The sequence below is a fragment of the Typopeltis vanoorti genome, chromosome 13 (assembly GCF_054136105.1).
Source record: "Typopeltis vanoorti isolate ZY-2024b chromosome 13, IOZ_Tvanoo_1.0, whole genome shotgun sequence".
NCBI classification, from domain to species: Eukaryota; Metazoa; Arthropoda; class Arachnida; order Uropygi; family Thelyphonidae; genus Typopeltis; species Typopeltis vanoorti.
In genome coordinates this window covers 8,620,226-8,642,196 of record NC_143561.1, presented here as the reverse complement: position 1 = coordinate 8,642,196, position 21,971 = coordinate 8,620,226, and the positions used below count along the sequence as shown (strand labels likewise).

Sequence of the window (21,971 nt, the reverse complement as noted above, 5' to 3'; positions counted from 1 at the left end):
TTTGTTTTATTCTCTGTTCAGGTGATTCATCAGTTTTAATGATACCTGTAGTAATAGTGGAGGCTAGTTGTTAGCACCCTGTTAATAGCTATAACAGTAGCATTCTTGTGTTGGTTATATTTAAACATTAGTTTATTTGTAGAAAAATATTTTCTGATGCAGTTTTTAATTATATTTAGGCATTTGTATCTGCTGGTATTGAATTAAACATTGCTGGAAAATAGCTTTGTAATCCATCAGTTTGCTATCCATCTTTCCTTTTGTGGATAGTAAATAACAATATTGGAAATTTTATTGAAAGAACTTTAGTTAGAATGATTTAGATTACTGGTTATACTGTAAAGAATGTTAAGCTAAAGAATTTTATATGGTAGTTTAAAAAAAAAAAATTGTTTTCTCAGGAAAACAAAATACAAGCAACTGACCGTGTGTGTTCAGTTTCCTGAAGATTATCCTTATCAGCCATTGCTTGTTGAGCTAAAGAGCAAAACATTAGCACCTAAACTTTTAACAGGCCTTAGTAAAGTGTCTGAGGAAGAGTGCAAGAAATACATTGGAAAACCACAGGTATGAACAATTTGTTTGTTCAGACTAAAAATTATTTATTTATTTATTTGTGTTATAGTTTGGCAGATTGAAGTTGTCTCTTCATTCATCCTTTTACATCCTTGGACAGAAAGAAATATGAGTTTAATTTCTAGAACTAACTGTTTCTAACTTTTAAGTATGTTGCTTAAATAATTATTGATGTGTCATTAAATGTTGACTGCCATCTCAACCACTAGAGTTCATTATCAGAACTGAATAATAGCACCATGAACTGATAAGTGATATACAGTGTATTGCAGAATAGTCCATAATGGGTTGCTGTACACAGCCACTACGCAACCATATGCCTAGGGAAGCAGTGTCCTAGGTTCGATTCCCATCAGTGACGTGAGAAGCTGAAGGATCTTTCTCAGCCATAGCCAAGTTAGTCGGTCTTGGGTGTAGACAGTAGAGTTTTTTCCCCCGGTTATCCTGGGGTTTTTCATCCTGCAAACCAGCCTTGAGAACTCAACACTACAGACATAGGATACATTGGGGAGTGCTGACCACCTTATCCTGTGAACAGTTTGAGGTCCGATTAATAAACTCTCAACACCGCAAGGTAAAAGAGGGAAAGGAAGATGAGATGAGAATTTTCCTTCTGAATGTTAATGTTATCCATTGGTGCATCAGATTTACTGTGGAAATAGTGAATGACAGCTCCTTACCATTTCTAGACTGTCTCATACATCATTATCCTCATGATTTTTAATATTTTCTTTTTACAGAAAGCGTGCTTTTACTGTAAGATTTATACATATTGATTCCCATCAGCCACCTAGCCAGAAATTTCGAATAATTAAAATGCTTGCTTGAGTCCATCTGTGACATTTGGTCTTATGAAGAACTGTTAGTGTGTGTGTGTGAATATAATCACGTACAGACTAAGTGACCTTTGTTTAAATGGTTATGATATATCCATAATATAAGCTAATGAATAACTATTTGCCAAAACGACCCTCTGATGGGAATGAAAGTCAAATAAATATATTCCTATGTCAAAAATGTTTCTGGGAAAAAAATGCTCATATTCTGCTTAAATTAAATTCTTTCCTTCCTTATCTCTGGTTCAAAAATTCACTTTTTTTCCTTTTTATGAAATTCAAAATGCATCCCCTGTTCCTTCCTGGTTTATATAAAGTTCCATGCTTTTTTGGTCTCCGTACGAAAAAGACTAGTCATTTTGTTGAGATTAGACGTGAAGAAGAAGAATACAGCAATCCCTCAATTAGTGCACCTAATGCGTTCTTTAAAACAGGCGCATTAATCGAAAATGCAGTAATCGAATATATATATTACATAATAACCTATGGGAAACAGTATAATTCATTCCTCAAATTTCTTTTTTGAACCTTAATTTTTTTATAAAAGAATTAAGGTATGTCTCAGGGCCTAGTTAAAGGAAAACCGTTGAGCTGAAAGACAATAAATCATATTTAGAATATAAATTTTATTATTCTACTTCTTAAAAAAGAATTGAGCTAACATAGTTTAGCAGGCATTTTGTTTCTTTTTTTCATACAGCCGATGGTATGGCCCTATTTGCCTCTTCTACTCTTCTGCAAATTTTACTGGTTCTCTCTTCATCATCGAATCTTTTTCACACATCCACTTTTTTGCTCACTAATTCTTTTACTCGTGATTAAAGCTTGGGAAAATACTTTAAAATAAAAAAAAAAAAATAAGGAAAACACACTCATATAACATTGCAAAGGATTGATTACCCTATTATCAGCATGGATTCTACTTTTCGTGACATGCGTATAAGTGTCGAAGGGTCTCGAATCTGTGGGCATACTATAGCAGATGACATAAATATTGGCAGTAAATTTTGAAACATAGTGTACATGGAAGTAGTGTAGTAGGCCATTAAAAATAACTTTGTAAAATGTTTTAAATAGATAACTAAATTATTTCATAGTGAGTGATTTTTTAAAATAGTCATAAAAATGTAAAGATAGAAAATTTTTAAAATCTGTAACATTTATTTTTAAATTCTTTTAAATTTGTGATGTTATTCAAGAAATCTTGTAATGACTTTCTACACCTGCCAATCTGAACAAGGCTGATTCTGTATTAATTTCTCATATTTGAAAAGGTAGTTTAGAATGTCTTTTATACAGTGTTAATTCGTATTTGTGTGTGTGTGTCTATATTTGTAATAGAAACAGCACTGAATTTTTATTTAATTGGATGTTAGTTAGCTCTCACTGTAGCCCCCTCCATGTGGGGCACCTGTTCGTGGTGGAGGGGACCTCCCAGTAATAGTACTGCCCCTTTTCATTCTTCCTCTTTTTCTTTGCTTTTCTTCCCATATTATTTGCTCTACTTCTCCTGAGTCTTTTTCACTATTCTTTTTCCAGACCACCATCATTGGGATCCAACGCCATGTTTGCGTGCAGTGCAACCCATGGACATCCGGAAAGGGGTGGGGGTCCTGGTAGTCTTGCACTACTTTGACCCCTGCTTCGGCAAGACGGGTGGTCCTGGATGGCCCAGCCAGGATCAATCGGCTAGTGGGCTTGCCTACAAGGGTCAACGATGTTGCAGTAAGTCTCTCACCCCATGGTCTGGGGTTGGGATCCTAGGCCTGCTGCAGTGCAGGTATAGCGTCCAGGGTAGCCCTGGCGTTCCACTCCTGAGCGCAGTCTTTGCTTGCCAGGTATTGGGTGTACATGTGTGCCTTCATGGTGGATGGGTGGGTGGGGGGGGAGCTTTGGCGCCGAATTAAAAATTCCTTAAATATGAATTCTTCATCCTCAAATGTGTCAGGGACCCTAACAGTCCCAACCAAGTACTGATAATATAGATACAGCACATGAAAACAGAAGTAAGAAACAAAAGATATCGGATACTAACATAAATGTACCAACTTTAAAAAGTTGGTACATTTGTACCAACTTTAAATTGGGAAATGTCACCCTTCTTTATCCAAAAAGGTTTAGAAGGACTGGCAGGACAAAACTGTCAAGAAATTGCTTTCTGGTGATATCCCCGTGGAAACAATGTGCAAACAACATTCTGAGAAACTGCTGAGAGCAATGACAATTGGTGGAATACAAATTGCAGTAACACCTCACAGAACACTCAATTCCAGTAGAGGAGTGATATCAGAATGGGATCTTCTTAATGTTCCTGATGAGGAGATATGTTCAGAGCTTAAAGATCACGGAGAGACGGGTGTGAGGCGCATCCTGATTCACAGGGATGGTCGCCTGGTCTGAACCAAGAGCATCATCCTTAATTTTGATACACCTAGGCCTCTGACATCTGTAAAAGCAGGGTATCTCAGCTGTCCTGTTAGAATGTACATCCCTAACCCACTGAGATGCTTTAAATGTCAAAGATATAGACATGTCCAAACTGCCTGTCGTGGTTCTACTACCTGTGCCCGATGTGGTAGTAAAGAACATGATAATAAATCTTGCTGTGAAAAAAAAAGCTAAATGTGTCAACTGTCAGGGAGATCATCCAGCATACTCTCATGCATGTCAGAAATGAAAAGATGAAAAAGAGATACAAAAAATTAAAACAGAGCAAAACATAGCATATTAGGATGCAAAAAAAATGCTGGCCACCATTACATCTGTTCTACGATCCTCTTATGCTGAAAAAGTAACAATTCAAAAAGTGTCAACAGCAACTCAAACATGTATGTCTATTCCACCAGTGAAGTCTCCACCATAATTTCACCATACCTGAACTTTATGATCGCAAGTGCTTCTCTGTTGTCCGTATTAATCACAAGACCTATGGCCTTACTCCAGAGAAACTTCAAAAATGGTCCCATTTGATGAAACTCATCTGTCAATAAAATTATGGTGGAGACTTCACTCAAAGATAAACCACAGACACTCGCACAGAAAAAATGGATACTTTGATACCAACTGAAAGCAAACTAAACATACCAACTGACCCTAACACATTTGATGTTTTGAACACTCTACCAGAGGAAGAGATGGACACTAGCCATCCATACTTCCCTAAAACAGTGGATAAATATAAATCTGACAAAGGTAAGCCCTCAACCTCTCGAAAACCAGACAAGTCAATAAAATCAAGACAATAGGAAAATTTTTACAATGGAACTGTCCTGGGACAGTTCCAATGTAAAAATGGACATTTCCGCCAGAATATTGACAACATCAAGATGTTGTTGCAGAAACACAAACCTTTCTGTTTCTGTCTACAGGAAACTTACTTAAGACCCAATGAGGACCGTACCTTTAGGAATTTCACTGTTGTACATAAGGATAGAACTGGAGATGGTCCTGCTCATGGAGGAGTAGCTATCCTAGTGGGCAGTCATATTCTCCTTTCCATCAGGTCCAACTTAATACTTCTCTGGAAGCAGTAGCAATTTGCTTCTCTGTGGGATTTCTTATTACAGTATGTTCAATTTATTTACCACCAAATGCTGAGTTAAATGAAATTGATCTTGATAACCTTATCTCGCAACTGCCTGAACCCATACTTTTGATGGGTGACTTTAACGGTCACAATACTCTATGGGGTAGTGCCAACACTAATAGACGAGGTCGAATCATTGAAAAAATTCTTGATAATAATAACCTTTCCCTTCTAAATAATAAACTCAATACTTTCTTCCATATGCCTTGCCTACCCGCTCATATTCTGCATTTGATCTTACAATCTGTTTCCCTTCCATTCTACCACTGCTAATGGGGACGTTGAAGAGAACGTACATCGAAGTGATCATTTTCCTGTTCTTTGTACAATGTCTTCACAGGAACCATGTTCACCCACACAGATACCTATATGGAAAATGGACCAGGCTGACTGGAACACTTTCTCTCATCTTGCAAAATTTAATGCTGATGCCATCAGTCAAACACCTATCAATGAAGCTGTAAAATATATAACAGAATGCATTGTCCAGGCAGCAACAACTTCCATCCCAAAAACATCATCTCGATTTCCTGTCTTTCCAAAGCCTGGGTTCCACCAAGAATGCCTGACATTCTTGGTGGAACCCAGAATGTCAGGCAGCCAAAAAAGATCAACACAGAGCATGGAGCATATTTCGTAGATATCCCACCACATCAAATTTAATACCTTTCAAGTGTGCTCAAGACAAAGCACATTATGTAAGACGTCAGAGTCAAAAACAATCATGGATCCAATTTACTACATCAATTAATCAAATGACCAGTCCGAAAATTGTATAGGATAAAATCCGGAAAATGAAAGGTAGATATAGTACACATTGTTTGTCCACCTTAGACTATAATGGAAGTGTTCTTGCTGATCCCAAAGCTTTTGCAGATACTTTGGGAGAAACTTTTGCTAAAATCTCTGGAATTTTTAATACTGAAAGAGCAGCAAGAGAAACAAAGGCTTAATTTTTCTACCAACATTCTTCAGCCATATAATCAGCCATTTGTCAAGGAGGAACTAAAAAGAGCTCTTCTACAATCTCACCCTAGTCTACTAGGACCTGATGACATCCATTATGAAATGATAAAACATCTACCATCATCTTAAATGGATCGTCTTCTCTTATTATACAATAGAATACTTGCAGAGGAAGAGTTTCCAAATTCTTGGCATAAGTCAATTGTCATTGCTATCCCAAAACCAGGAAAAGATCCAACACAAGCAAATAATTATCAACTCATTACTCTGACCAGCTGTCTTTGTAAGATACTAGAAAAAATGGTTAATGCCAGACTTCTCTGGTATTTAGAAAGCAACAGTCTTCTCTCCAATGCACAATGTGGTTTCTGTAGGCATTGATCAACTTTAAACCATTTAGTTCGGTTAGAAACTTGTATAAGAAATGCATTTCTGAAGCGAGAACATCTTGTCTCAGTTTTTTTTGACATGGAAAAAGCTTATGACACAGCCTGGAGATATAGCATATTAAAAGACCTCTAACCTAGGTCTCAAAAGACACCTCCCTATATTTCTTAAAAACTTTCTGTCCAGGCGAACTTTCCAAGTCAGAGTGGGAAGTACGCTATCTTGACCATATCATCAAGAATAAGGTGTTCCCCAAGGCTCTGTCTTAAGTGTAACCCTTTTTGCTATTAAAATTAACTCAATCATTGAACAGTTTCCTCCCACTGTAGACAGTGCTCTATTTTTTATTTTATTTATTTATTTATTTATTATTTTTATTTTATTTTATATATATGTTGGGCTCATATACAGGAGGTTGGCTGGTCAACCTATAGTACGTTAGTACTGTATATGGGTGATGGGTTGTGAAAGGAGAAACTTGTTTATATTTGATTTGAATGCCTGTGTATTGTATTCCTTGGGAAATATGTCAGGGGGAAGACTGTTCCACAGTACTGCAGTAGCAGGAATGAATGAGGAGGAGAAGAAACTTGTTCTATGGGTTTCGAGGTGTACTGTAAAAGGATGTTGGGTGGCAGCTATATGTGTTCCAATGGGCTTAGTACAGGGTGGGGGAATTATTGGTGCTGTTTCAGATGAACCTTTCCCATGAAAGTATTTATAGAATATACAGATTGCAGAGACCAAGCATCTATGTGAAAGTGGGGGGAGCGAGTTGGTGAGGGATGGGTCACTTATTAGTCTAATTGCTCTCCTCTGTATTGAGTCGAGCTTTTTGAAGCCCCACTCCAGATCTGAGAGCTGGGCGGATTTGTGACTTGTATAGTGTTAACAGCTGTTTAGAGGTGAAGTAGCATCTTGAGCGAAAGAGAAAACCTAGTTTTTTGGAAGCTGAGGATGCAATGGTTGTGATGTGTTTATGCCAGGAGAGACTTGATGTCAAGGTAATTCCGAGGAGAGAAATTTCATCTTGTTTGTGAATTTGAGTGTTATCGAAAACAATGCTGGGGGGGGGAGATGGTTCTTTTTTGTGAGAAATAAGACAGAAAACTGGGTTTTACTAGCGTTGAAGTTGACAAGGTTGTCTGAGCCCCATCGGAGGATGGCTTGGAGGTCGGAATTAAGGGCAGTGGTGGGTGAAGTGAGTTGTTTAGGGTAGGGTTTGTCAAATGAAAGGGAGGAATGTAGTGTGCTGTCATCTGCAAAACTGTGTATTGGGTTAGAGGTCAACTGGAGTAGGTCATTGATATATAGAAAGAAGAGGGTTGGTGAGAGAACTGAGCCTTGAGGGACTCTGGCATTAGTTGGATGATGAGAGGATAGAGGATATGTTGATGACTTCACAATTTGCTGTCACTCACGTAACATGAGGGTAATTGAAACACAACTTAAGCAAGCAATTGATCATGTCTCTTTGTGGGCTCTTAATAATGGATTTAGGTTTTCGACAGAAAAAAGTGTCTGTGTACACTTCTGTTGAAAATGCACTCATCACCCAGATCTTGAACTAAGAATGGGATATACTGTTATTCCAGTAGCTACAGAAACCAAGTTCTTGGGACTCATCTTTGACAGAAAACTCACATTTCTAGCACACATTCTTCAACTAAGAGAAAAGTACAAAAGAACTCTGAACCTCCTTCACACTCTATCCTCTACTGGGTGGGGTGCTGATCGAGCTTCATTGCTCCATCTTTATCGTGCACTTATACGTTCAAAGCTGGATTATGGGTCCCAAGTCTATGGTTCGGCAAGACAGAGTAATCTACGATGGTTGGATTCCATCCATCATCAGGATATACAGATAGCTACTGGTGCCTTTCACTCCTCGCTCACACAAAGTCTCTATGTTGAAGCAAATGAACCAGTTCTATCACTTCAATGGAAACAGTTGTCTCTTAATTACGCCCTAAAAATAAAATCTCTCCCAGATCACCCTACATTGAATAGTATCTTCTCTCTGCATTGGGAAGCTCAATATCACACACATCAAACTGCTATACATCCTTTTGGTATGTGTATTAAAGAAACTGTGCAAGTTGTTAGTATAAATGTTGACAACATTAGCTACACTAAACATAACAGCATTCCTCCATGGCAGTTTTGCACACCATCCTGCAACCTCTCACTTTGTCAGCTACAGAAATCTTATACCCCATCATCCATTTACCTGCAATTGTTTAATGCACACAGAGCAGCACACACTGATTTAGTTCTTGATGGTTCAAGAACTAACACCTCTGTTGGCTGTGCTGCTGTGTTTCCTGACATTATTTTCTCAAATCAGATCCCACCAGACTGCAGTAATTATACAACAGAGTTGCATGCCATTCAGCTTGCACTTGTGCATATAAAAGAAAACTGCTACCAAAAGTGTATGATTTATACAGACTCACTGAGCTCTTTACAGGCTATCTCCTCTCCTATGTATACACATCCAGTACTTTATGAAGTGCTACACCTGCTTCACAAAATGAAAATCCTTAATTTCGATGTTCAGTTCTGCTGGACCATCCACATCAGAATCAAAGGAAATGAGGCTGCAGATGCAGCTGCTAAATCAGCTCATACCTTTCTCCACATACTGTTTGACAGTTCCATATACAGACTACAGACAACTTATAAGATCAAAGCTAATTGCTTAGTGGGAGTTAACATGGCAAGAAGCATCAATAAATAAATTATATAACATTAAACCTGAAATTAAACACTGGCATTCTAGTCAACGTACAAAGAGAAGGGAGGAGGTTGTCCTTGATAGGCTCTGCATAGGTCACAGTCACCTTACGCATTCTCATTTACTGAGAGCTGATGACCCTCTCATATGTGAAAAATGCAACACACATCTCACTATTCATCATATTCTGGTAGATTGTCAAAACTTTACACGAGAGAGGAATGAAATTTTCACCTTTCTAACCAAGCCATATACACTCAGGGAAATGAGTGTATATGGCTAGCAGACTCAGGCAAATTGCATGATGTTTTTAATTTTTTAGAAAGAATTAATTTGTACAGACACATTTGATCATAAATTTGTTTATATATAAATACTTTTTTGCTTAACTTAACTTAACTTTTATACATATATATTATTCATTAGATTAAATCTGACCAATTATGTATTGCGATAGGCCTTGATCTTGTATATTTGTATCACCCTGCTGTAATTTTGTTAATGTGTAAATACCATAATGCTAAACTTAAATTTTATGCATCGATGCTGTATAATAATTCTTTTCTCACTCTTTAAGTATTAGTATAATAATGTTTGTTGTAATCTTACTAGATGTAGACACTGCTTTCCTTGACTTGTTTTGTATATACATATGTTAACCTATAGTTATCTATTTATGTAGTGCTGAAACCTCTGAAATAATTTTGTTTATATGTAGATACTGCATCACTTAACATACATTTTGTGTATGCATCTTATTTACTATTTTATTTTTCGAATAATCATGTAGTGCTGAGGACATCTTACCTATTTGCGTACTTTCTAGTAATTCTGTTTATATGTATTGCTAAATTCTGTTTATACTGCATTGCTAAATTTAATTTTCATCCATGCATATTGTATAACAATCCCTTTTTTGCCTATTTTTGTACTGCTATAAAGGCATCTATTATAATTTTACATATATGTAGATACTGCATTCCTTGGCGTAGTGTTTCATATATTATGTATTAACTTATATTGTTAACTATTTTTGCACTACTGTAATAACCTCTGACCTTGTGCGTTGCTGTGCCCTCTGCAGCAGTTCTGTTTACCCAGAGATACTGCTTTCTGAAGCTAGATTCTTGTACAGACATATTGTTTACAATTTTCTGTAAATGCTAATGTTGTAACCTTTAGTATGGCACAGTATGACCTTTGTAGTTTTTGTGCCAAATAAACTATAAACCAACTAAACCAATCTCACTGTAGCAAACACTGTTATAACAAACTACAAAGTCCTAGCTGGAGTCACTTGAGGACAATGCTAAAGAAAATTTACTATGCCTAACTATTTCTTATTATACCTAACAAATGAATTCATGTATTTCATTTAATCGGTTTTATTTCATCAAAATAAAAAGGGTACTTTAATTTCACATCTTCCTTATTATCAGACCCCCATGGAGTCAAAATTGTCATTGTGTGTGTGAGGGGGGTATCACCCCCTCCATTCTGTAATAAACCTCATCCATATTAATTTGGTAATAGACATTTCTTGATTTGGTAAGGGGTTATTACCAAATTAACAACCTCTTACCATTTAGGACAGTGACATATCAAAGTAAGGATATCTTGATTCCAGTGTATAAGGTTTTGATCAGCTATGGATAGCTGGATACAGATTTCATCACCTGGGTTTTCTAAAGTAGAAAACTAAAGCATCTCGTCTAAAGATTCATCCTTTAGAAGAGATGCTGGAAAAGGGTTAGAGACAATTGATTAAGGTGGTTTCTTGTCTCTTTGGAATGGTGAGTATGAAAAAGATTAAAGCAATGCAAATTACAGAGTCTAGTGGAAGAAAGGAGGAGAGAGGACATGATTCGAGACATAAATTAGTAAGGAATTTTTATACCTTCTTTAGCAACAACTATTGTGATAGAAACTGTCAGAGCAGGCAGGTCAAATCTATCTCTCCACTTCTTTCTGTCCTCCCAAATTCTTTCTTCATGAACACTGCCAGCTCAGGTTTCTCTTTTCTAGATAACTAAGTGACGAAATATGTACATAGCTATCCATATCTGATCAAAATCTTATACATTGGAGTCACGATATCCTTACTTTTATATGTCGCTATCCTCTGCATCATTCTACTGTGCATTCTGTACATACAATCTGTACATAGCATTCTGATAAACTGGGGTAGCACAGTAGATTATTCCATAATCTACTGTGCTACCCCAGTTTATCAGAATGCTTATCTTATATTTCAGGTCCTTATCCAACATTGTCGCCATTTCCCTCAACTCTTCCAAGATATCCCACTAGTCTTATACTCTACATCCTGTCTTTACTTCCTGAATTTTAAAGCTCACACTTTGCTATGTTGAACTATTAATGCTATTCATTCAAGTCTTCTTCCAAGAGTGCAATATCTGGTCTAGCATAGTTGTTCCCAACTGTGCCTCATCTGCAAACAACTGTATGTCACCATTCAAGTCCTTCCCAATATCTTTTACATATAAATTAAACAGCAGTGCCCCCAAAACAGACTTGGGGCACACCATTAATGACTTTCCTCAATCTGCTATCAACCCCATCCATTCCAATTTAATTACTAGATTTTCATGTGGAAATCTATCAAAGGCTTTTGTAAAATATAAATATATTGCTGTCCTTATCCACTACATTTGTCACCTTGTTATAATAAGTAAGTAGGTTGCTAAAACATGATCTTCCTTTAGCAAACCCATGCTACCCATCAAATAGAATGCTGCTGTTGTGAACCCAATGCTGAATTCTGGTTCTTATTAAACTAATGTGTTTACCACAACTCTAGACAAAGATTGCAAAGCTTGCTGTTGCTCATACTACACTTTGTTATCCTTGCAAAGCGAGTCGCCTTTCTTGTTTGCTCTTTGTACGCATGCAGCCTGTAATTTGAAGCTTTAGCTTTATCTCCTTTATGAAGCAGAAAAATTTTACCATCTTTCCACTCCTTTGGAACTTGGCTCATTTTAACACTCATGTTAATGAGATACTTTATAACTGTTGTGAACTTCCTAGGGCATCCCACGACAAGTGGTGATATACCATCAAATCTTACACCCTTATTGATATCACGTTTAGATTCAGGAGATTAAATTCCTCATACTTCCTGCTTACTCACCATCAGTGGCTCCTCTTCCCTTTCCACTATTCTCAAGTTCTGCATGATGTTACTTTCAAGGGGATGAAATATCTTTATGAATTGCTTAATCAACATCTCTGCTGTATCCTCCTCAGTGGTTATCATTTACTTAGCAGATCCTAAGCAGCATGGATCTCCTTTTCTATGATATTCCTTATTCTATGATATAGCTGCAAGCCATCTACTGAACTTGTAATCATCAGCCTTAAGTTCCACATGTATCCCTTTCTCACAGAAATCCTTTTATGGCTGGCTGCTACTCAAGTAATCATTCTTAGTCACTTTCACCACTTGTCAGGAGATTCAACACCTCATTTACAATAACATCCTCTAATGAGATAATCAAATAAAAGATCCTTGATTTCCCATATGTCCTCCTGTTACATACTGCCTAAGGTAGTTAGCTCTCAAAAACTAAAGAAACTAAAAAAAAAAAAAACTAGTTTCTCACTCTTCCATGCATATGTTATTCTCCTCATTTCACTCTGCATTTGCTTCACCTCTTGCCTCATCTTCATCAACTCTGCTTTCATGTCCTGAATTACTTTCTTGCTGTTATTCACTGTCTCTACCTGGTTGGTTACACTTATGGTTTTTCATTTTCTGTTTATGGAAAACCCATATACATCATTAGATTTCCATCTAAACATTGTACAGCCAACTAATATAGTTTAACTGTTAGCTCATAGGACCAAAGCTGTTTGAACCACGTGTCTAACTAATAAATTATCAAACCTAAGAATAAACATCTTTTGGAATACCTAGGATGTATAAGCCATTCATCTGAAAGTAAGTTACATCTGTTTTGGGTGGATAGGACAGTTAATAAGAAAATCTGCCTTGAAAAACCTATGAGGTCTAGCAGGTGATGCCTTGTACATTCTTTCATACTCAGTCCAGTGAAAGAAAATAATCTTGCACAAGCCTTTATCAACATGAAGGGCTATTTATGGAGTTGGCAGCAACAGTGAAGCACTATCCTGCTCTGTAAGGCTACCAGCAAATTATTTCTTTAGAGATTATTTCTTTCTTTCCTTTTTATTTTTATAATTTGAATAGTTTCTACTATACTCTTTGTAGTACCTTGTATTTCTGATGGGTGCTTTTTCACTCCATGCAGTGAATTCAGTCAATTATAGTTTATGCTCACAGTAGAAAACTTGTAAGGAACACAGGAATATATCATTATTGTGAAATATTTGTTATAGTGAATTTTCTTTAGCATAGCATTGATTTTATGAAGCTTTAGATAGGACTTCAGTAGTTTATTATAGTGAATGAATTCACTGTAGCAGTGTTTACTGTAATAAGAGGTGACTAAATCCGCACAAACATGATAATAGAGAACACATTAAGATTTTCTACATGTTTTCATTTGTCTTTAGCAGAGTTCTCTAGTGATTTATGGATGATTGAATAAGGGATCTCATATATTCTTTCCTTTTCATATTTGATTCCAGAAACTTATTTAGGTTCTATTGTGTATTTTATTGGCATGCTAACACATGTTGTCTAATACTATAGGCTTGCTATCTCTCTTCCCCCCCCCCCCCCAATACACACACACACACACACACACTGTGTATATAAATGACTCTTGGGATATGCTTTGGTGTGTGTGTGTTGTTTTAAGCAAATCCCACCCTTAAAGTTGTAAATCAGTTGTACTATGGGAATTCTGTCAACCAAATGTGAAATGGCTTGCAAAAATCATTTCAATCCCCTAGTAAGCAGGACGGTGGTCTGACACCAGGTGATGAAATTCATTTTTCCACTAAAGATATTTACAAACATCCATGCTAAAGTGAAATTTGAATCCATGCAATTTGAAACCAGGCCACACTGAATATAATGATATTTATACAGGTAGTTCCTGCTTCGTATGTTTTTTTTCCCTTCAAGTACCAACAAAATCAAAAATATGAATATTAATTGTAATAAATAATTAGTAAACATTCATAAATATGGCACTCCAAACCGTGTGTGTATAGAGTACTACTGTATGTTGCACACGTTTGTTCATACAGTCAAGAGTGTGACTTACTGACTCAGTTTTTTTATAATTTTCATTGTATTCTAGTGAATAATGCAGTTGCTCTGAGAGAATACAATGAACAATATATCATCATCATCAAATTCCTGCCATGTACCCTCAAGGGGTGTACAGGATATGACAGTACTACATGAAAAAATTACATCATTACTAACTTCCTTAAATTTTCCTCCAAATCAGTCTGTTACTTGTCAAGACTCCAACATTATCAGATCTTATATTTCTATCCTCTAAGGCACTTTGTACCGTATCAATCCACCTATATCTTGGTCCTCCTCTGGGTCGTTTTCCTGCCAACCTGGCAGAGAACACTTGTTTTGCTAATCTTTCCTCTCCCATTCTATTTAAGTGACCATACCACCTGAGATTAGCTCTGCTAATGCATTCCTGGATGCTGACAATGTCAAGTTCTTTCCTAATATCCTCATTTTTAATATGATATTGCCATTGATGCCATCTGTTCACGCCTCTAATCTTTCTCAGGACTCTCATATTTGCGGTCTCTAGTCTTTGGTCAAGTGTTCTACTTCTGACCCAGCTCTCAGATCCATAAGTTAAAACTGGTTTAAACACTGTCTTGTATACAGCTAATTTAGTGTTCCGACTAATTTCTCTCTTATTCCATATGAACTTAGTCAATTGACTTCCCATCATACCAGCTTTGCTGATTCTGTTGTCTATTTCTATATTTAATTTACCATCTTCAGTAAAAATCGTACCTAAGTAGCTGAAATGTTTTACTTGTTCCACAGGTTCTCCATTCACAACACAGTTGACATTTTCAATGATTCTGCCTATTTTCATTGTCTTTGTCTTTTTATTGCTGACCTTCATACAATATCTATTACAACAGTTATTCAATTTAGTCAGAGAATCTTGCAGACTTGTAGCAGATTTATTTAGAAGTATAACATCATCCGCATAAAGCAAAGAGCTGATATTAACATCTCCAATTTTGATATCAGGTTTAATACCACTTTCCTTCATAATGTGATCCATATAGATAATGAATAACAGAGGGGATAATGTACATCCTTGTCTCACACCATATTTAACATTAAACCATCTTCCTGTACTTCCTTCAATTCTAACTACTGACTTACAACTCAAATAAAGACTAAGTATTGCTTGATATAATGCCCCATTGACACCATATAGCTGTAGCGTATTGAATAGCTTCTCTCTTGGCACCTTGTCATATGCCTTTTCCAAATCGACAAAACTTAAATACAGATCTTTGTTATATTCCCATGCTTTCTCGACTATTTGTCGTAAAGTGAAGATCTGATCCTGACAGCCTCTATTTGGTCTGAATCCAGCTTGTTCTTCACCAAGCTTTTTTTCCACAATTCTTCTCAACCGTTTCTCAAGTATACTTGCATAGATCTTGCCAGGAACACTCAGTAGGGAAATACCTCTGTAATTCTCACATTCAGTTTTATTTCCCTTTTTATATATGGGTACTATGAGAGCTCTACTCCAATCATCAGGAATTCGTCCCTCTGTCCAGGCTTTCTGAATTATGCAGTGCAGCCACTGTAAGACTTTCATACCACCATACTTCAGCATTTCTGGTCGAATATCATCTACTCCTGCTGCCTTTCCATATTTCAAGCCTTTGATGGCTTTTTCTACTTCAAGTATGGATATGTATTCCTGACTGCATGCCTGGTCAGTGTTTTTTATCACCGTGCTGTCATCACTGCTTGTTTCATTTAGCAATTTTTCAAAGTATTTACTCCATACTTCAAGGATATCTTTTTCTCCCATTTTCATGTCACCTTTATCTTCTTTAACTCCCTTTACAGCACTCTTTCCTCCATTCCTAAGCTTCTTCAACAACCTCCAGAATATTTTCCCACTTTCTTGATATTTATTTTCTATATTCTTGCCAAAGTCCTCCTATGACTTTTGTTTAGCTAGTTTTACACACTGTTTAGCTTTCTTACATTTGTCTCTGTATTCTGTAAGAGTAAAAGCTGACTTATTTGCCAGGAACTTTTGATATGCTTTCTTCTTTTCCTTCACTGCTTCTTTAACTTCCAGTGTCCATGTTGGGAGTTCTGATTTTTTTATCCTTGCACACAACCTCACCACATGCCTCTCTGGCAGAATCAATCAATGTTTTCTTCAGAGTTTGCCACTGAATCTCCAAGGTTTGATTCCTGTTCTCAAACTCTTTCATTTTCTTTTCAATAATCTTTCTGTATTTTAGTCTACAGTTCACATCTGAGAGCTGCTCAACTTTTATTCGCTTTAAATCTTTCTTACATGTTATTCTTTTCAATATGAAATTCAATTTTATCCTGCTCAAGACTAAATAGTGATCACTTCCAATTTCAAATCCTCTGTACACTCTGGTGTCCTGCACCAGGGAGAAAACATCACTATCAACAATAACATAGTCAATGAGACTTTTCTTATTCCTTGCCTCTTCTCTCCATGAATTTGTACACATTTTTATGTTGGAACATGGTGTTAGTGATAAGCAGTCCATGTCCTGAGCAGAAATCCAACAGATATTTGCCATTATTATTAGCTTTGCTCTTTTCTCCAAATTTTCCGAAAATATTTTTGTATGTCGCACAATCATTTCGTACTCTGCTATTTAGATCTCCAACAATGACCAACTTTCCCTTTTTCATTGTATCAGTTGCTTTTTCTAAAGCCTCAAAAAATTCCTCCACTTCTTCCTTAGTAGAACTTTCTGTGGGACCATAGGCACAAATAAGTCTCATTGTCCAGTTCCCCATTCTCATATTTGCCCACATGACTCTACTTGAGACTGACTGCCATTCAAGATGATTAGCCTCGTATTTTGTGCTGAATACTATGGCTACTCCTTCTTTTCCTTGATTGTCATTGCCTGAATATAACATTTTGTATTTATTGCTCAGAAAGATCTCACCAGTTTTGGTCTGTTTTGTTTCAGTCACCCCTATTATGTCGATCTGGTACTCATCTAATTCCTGAACTAGCTCCGTTTCTTTGCTATTCAGGCTTCTTATGTTGATGGTACCGATCTTTAACTCTGGTGATGTTGAGTTGGGGTTTGTTTTCAGATTTGTTCCAGTAGACTTTTCGCTGTTTGCCCTGGTTCCCTGGCGAAAACAACGGGGGCCTTGTTTAACCGGGCGACGCCCCAGCCAGCATGAAATTTTGTCATGTTGTCCCATCATTTTTTATTTTGGTTTAACCAATAAGAATACAATTTGGTTGGCTAAATCCCAAATTGCCAGCCCATCCTCGTTTGTTCAGTATCAAAGGAGATACCCAACAGGGTGCACCACGAGAAGGTGAGGATTGGACATTAGGTTAGAAGCCCTGGTCGGTTCTCTGCATTCCTTTAAAGGCTATGTGGAGGTCTCCTCTCAGTTATACAGCTTTGACCTTTAAGCACCCCATGAACAATATAAGAAAGCTGAAAAGGAATGCTTTCTTATTTTCTTGTACTGCCTGTTTATTTCTTGAGTCCACTATGAAGATCAGATTTTTCGATCTTTCCAGACAACTTTCCCCATGCTTTCATTGTTAACTCAATGTTTTCTTTAGGCTTGCTACTGTGACTCCAAAGTTTGATTCTTGTTTTCAGTGCTGTAGTGCAGTTGGAAGAACAGCAGAACATTGCCCCTTCGATTGGAAAAGACCTGGGTTCAATTCTTGTTGTGATGAGGGGGAATTCTTATAAGGGCTTTTTCAATTGAAGGTGAGTTAGCCAATCTCATACGGTGGCAGCAAGGTTTTTCATCCCACATACAGACAAATTGGCATTCAGAACATATACAATTTACAGACAAAATATACTGCTATTGGTGATGATGGGCAGTAGATGGTGTTGATGGTAGTAGTAAGTAGTGTCGTATTTGGAGAATTAAGTAGTAGTGGAGATGGTGTAATGTATTTAGCGAAGCAGAGTGCTCTCGTGCAATGAGTCGTTGGACTCCCTGGAGGTGTCATGTAATAATAATAATAAACCCTTTCATTCTTTCAACACTTCTTTTTTTGTTCACTTCTTTGTTAGTACAACCATCTTTTGACCATAGGCACAATTAAGTCTCATTGTTCAATCCTCATATTGATGTTTTCCCACATCACTTTACTTGAAATTGCCTGCCATTCGAGAAGATTATGTTCATATTTGTTCTTGATTGCTCTAGCTTCTCTTTCTTTCCTTTATCTTTATTGCCTATTTTCTCCATTTTACCCAAACATTCCTATATGTCTTACATTAATTTCCTACTCTTCTGTTTAGATATTCAGCAAGGACCAACTTTTCTTTGTCATCTTCTTTCTCTAACAACTCACAAAGTTTTTCACTTCTTTTTAGTATGCAGTCTTCTTTGGGACCATAGGTCCAATTAAGTCTCATTGTTCAATTCCTTATATTAATGTTTTCCCACATCACTTTACTTGAAACTGCTTACCATTCAAGATTATATTCATAGTTAGTGTTGAATACTATAGCTATTCTTTCTTTCTTTTATCATTTTGCCTGAATAACGAAGGATCTCACCTGTTTAGTAACACTAATTGCCGGCCTGGTTTGGCCGAGTGGTTAGCATATCCGCTTTCCTGCCATAAGACTGTGGGTTCGAATCCTGCCATGGGCATGGATGCTTGTGATTGATTGGGGAAATACTAGTGGTGGTGGTGGACAGTAGATGCCATTGGTGTAGTTGCGATTAGTTGTAATTGGTGGACAGAGAGATGTAGAATAGGTGTCCTCCCTCGATGAGCCTTTGGACTCCCTGGAGGTGTCCTGTAATAATAATAATAATAATGTTGGCATGATATTTCTGATTCTTCAGCTATTTCTTCTTTTCAGATATACTTCTTAAGTTGAAGGGTCTGTTTTGAATTTTACTAATGTTGAATTTGAATTTGTTCAACATTAAACTGTAGTCAGCTATTCACTCTTTGTCCTAATTCCCTGACGAAAACAGCTTGAGCCTTGTTTAACTGGACAACAATCCAGCTAGTGTAGCATTTCATCTTGTTTGTCATTATTGTATTTTGGTTTATTAGCTAATATAGAATAAAAATTTAGTCACTTAAATCCCAATTTGTTAGTCAATCACCATTTGTTCAGTATCCATGTAGATAATATATACTAACAGGGTGCATCACAGGAAGATGTGTGGATTGCACATTAGGTTCAGAAGCTCTAGTCATTTCTCTACATTCTTTAATTGTTTAAAAAGGCTATGTAATCTAGGCAATTTTTAAAAGATTCCTACAAGACTTAAGCTTTAAAGGACTTCTTTAATAATTTAAGGAGCCCTTTAAAGGACTCAGTGAAATATTCATCCCATTTTGCAGACAAAAATATCAAACATCAAAATAAACTCTTCAGACATTTTGGCTATTTGCGATACTGTTTTAATATGTTGATTGAAGAATGCATTGCTTATATAGAAGTTTTCACTAGATGCTACAAAAACTTCACCATCAACAACTGAGAGAGAGAGAGAGATAGACTTTACCTGGTGCTAATCTATGATAGTCCACACGGTTAGCTTAGTGGCTTTGCACTTCACAACTATATGCCTTGGGAAGGAATGTTCTAGGTTTGATTCCCGTCGACGACTTGAGGAGCCTAAGGATCTTCCTCAGCCATAGACAAGTTAGCCGGTCTTGGGCATGGACAGTAGGGTTTTTTCTGCCAGTTTATCTGGGATTTTTCATCCCACAAGTAGGCAAACTGGCCCCATGAACACACATGGACTACAGTCATGAACACACTACCCTTAGGGGATGCAACAAGGAGTGACACACCGGCTGCATTAATTTTGTCGCAAACCCCTCATTGGGGGACTCTACCTGTCCTAAAGGGATGGATGAGATCAATCAATCTATGATAGTCTAGGAAGAAGGAAAAAAATCAGAATGAAGAGCCTCTATTGAGGTAAAAGTGGAGCTTTACAGAGAGAAAAGAAAAGATCCTAGAGCAGATGGGGAAGAGGAATGGCCTCTTTCCCATCACCAGAACACCTTGGTGTATCTCCACTTCATTCCTCTAGTATAGAGATAGAATTCAAGGACATGCCATGCAAGGAAAACTCAATGTCCTCAAACTTCAATGTTTTCTCTCTACCTGATGGGACAAGAGAAAGCATACTTGACTTTGCCACATTCATGTTTAAGCCTTAAATTTGAAAGAAGTCAACTACTTGGTTGGGGAGTTCCTGTAAGCTTTCTCTAGTAGAGATTGTGAGTATGAGGTCGTCAGCAAATGCCATAGCATTAACAGTGGTTGTGTCAAGAGAGTAGCCAATATGGCTTGGAAGAGAGTGAAGAAACTCATCAATGACACAATTGAAAAAAATAGGAGAAAAAGTCTCCTTAACATACACCCCTAATCGCTGGGATGGGATGGATGTTGATTTGAAGCCCAGAATGATGATAAAGAAATCTGTAGTGTAAATCTCTGACATGTAAGTGAGGAAAGCTTCTCGACATCCTGCAATAGACAGAGCTCGAAGTGTAGTTTGAAGGGAGACATTGTCAAAAGCCTTTTAGAGGTCCAGGGATGCCATAAAGAGAGACCAAAGTTGTTGGCATCAGGATTCAGAGGAAAGAATGAAGATATTCTTGGCACAGCCATCTGCAGGGTTGAAGGATCTCTGATTAAAATCATGTTGGATGTATGACTGCAGACATCTACCTAACACTTTATGAAAGAGATATTAGAAAACAGGAGTAATTGTAAACAGATGGTAGTCTGAGGGTATAGATGCACCTTCCTTCTTTGGAATCAACACTGTTCTTGACTTTTTTTTTTTTTTTATATTAATCCCATACATGAGAGGTTGAGGACCTATAAGCACATCAATGCTCTGTGTGTGTGTGGGGGGGGGGGTTGCAGGTGAGTACTGAGATAGGAGTTTATTGATATATATTTTTTTTAACAGTTGAAGGTTGAGTGTTTGGGAGTACTTCATGATGAAGGCTGTTCCAGTGGACAGAGGTGGATGGAATAAAAGAGGATGAATAAAAGTAATAGAAGCAGGTATAGTGTGTTTGCTACAACTATTATAATAACAGGTGCAACAGGAAGTGGAGGAATGGTGTTGCCAATTCACTGAAGCAGTGACCATGGAAGTACCTGCAGAATAGACACAGTGCTGAAACACTGTGCCTGCAAGATAGACGTTGAAGCGAGTCTGTAAGAGAGGTATCATATATGAGCCTAATCACATGCCTCTGGATGATGGCAAGAATTTTAAGGGAAGTTTTAGGTGCACCACCCTAAACATGTTAGCAGTATTCTAACCATCAGTGGATTTGGGATTTGTATATAATAAAAATTTGTTTGGGTGTAAAATAGAGTCTTGAACAAAATAGAATGCCAAGTTTCTTGGATGCTGAGGAGGCTGTTGTTGTGATGTGTTTATGCCAGGAAAGACTGGAGATAAGTGTTAGTCCAAGCAGAAACATCTAATCTTGTTTAGTGATTTTGTGTATTACTGAGGGTAAGGGTAGGTGAGCTGGGATCTCTTTTGCATGAGAAAAGGCAAGACTGAGAGAGTGAGTTTGAGAGTGAGAATGAAAGAGTTTTAGAACAGGACAGTTGAGAAAGATTGTGGAAGGGAAGCATGATGAAGAACAAGCTGGATTCAGGCCAAATAGAGGCTGTCAGGATCAGATTTTCACTTTAC

At 37.2% G+C, this 21,971-nt stretch overlaps 1 protein-coding gene across 1 annotated transcript in view; it reads left to right on the top strand.

The window, feature by feature from the left end:
* LOC150099921 (uncharacterized) overlaps window positions 1–21,971 on the top strand; it is a 121,981-nt gene that overhangs the window by 30,398 nt on the left and 69,612 nt on the right. The window contains exon 3 of the mRNA XM_090402414.1: window positions 402–567. Within this exon, the coding sequence (XP_090258540.1) occupies window positions 402–567 (166 nt within the window). The remainder of the gene's footprint in view (window positions 1–401; window positions 568–21,971) is intronic.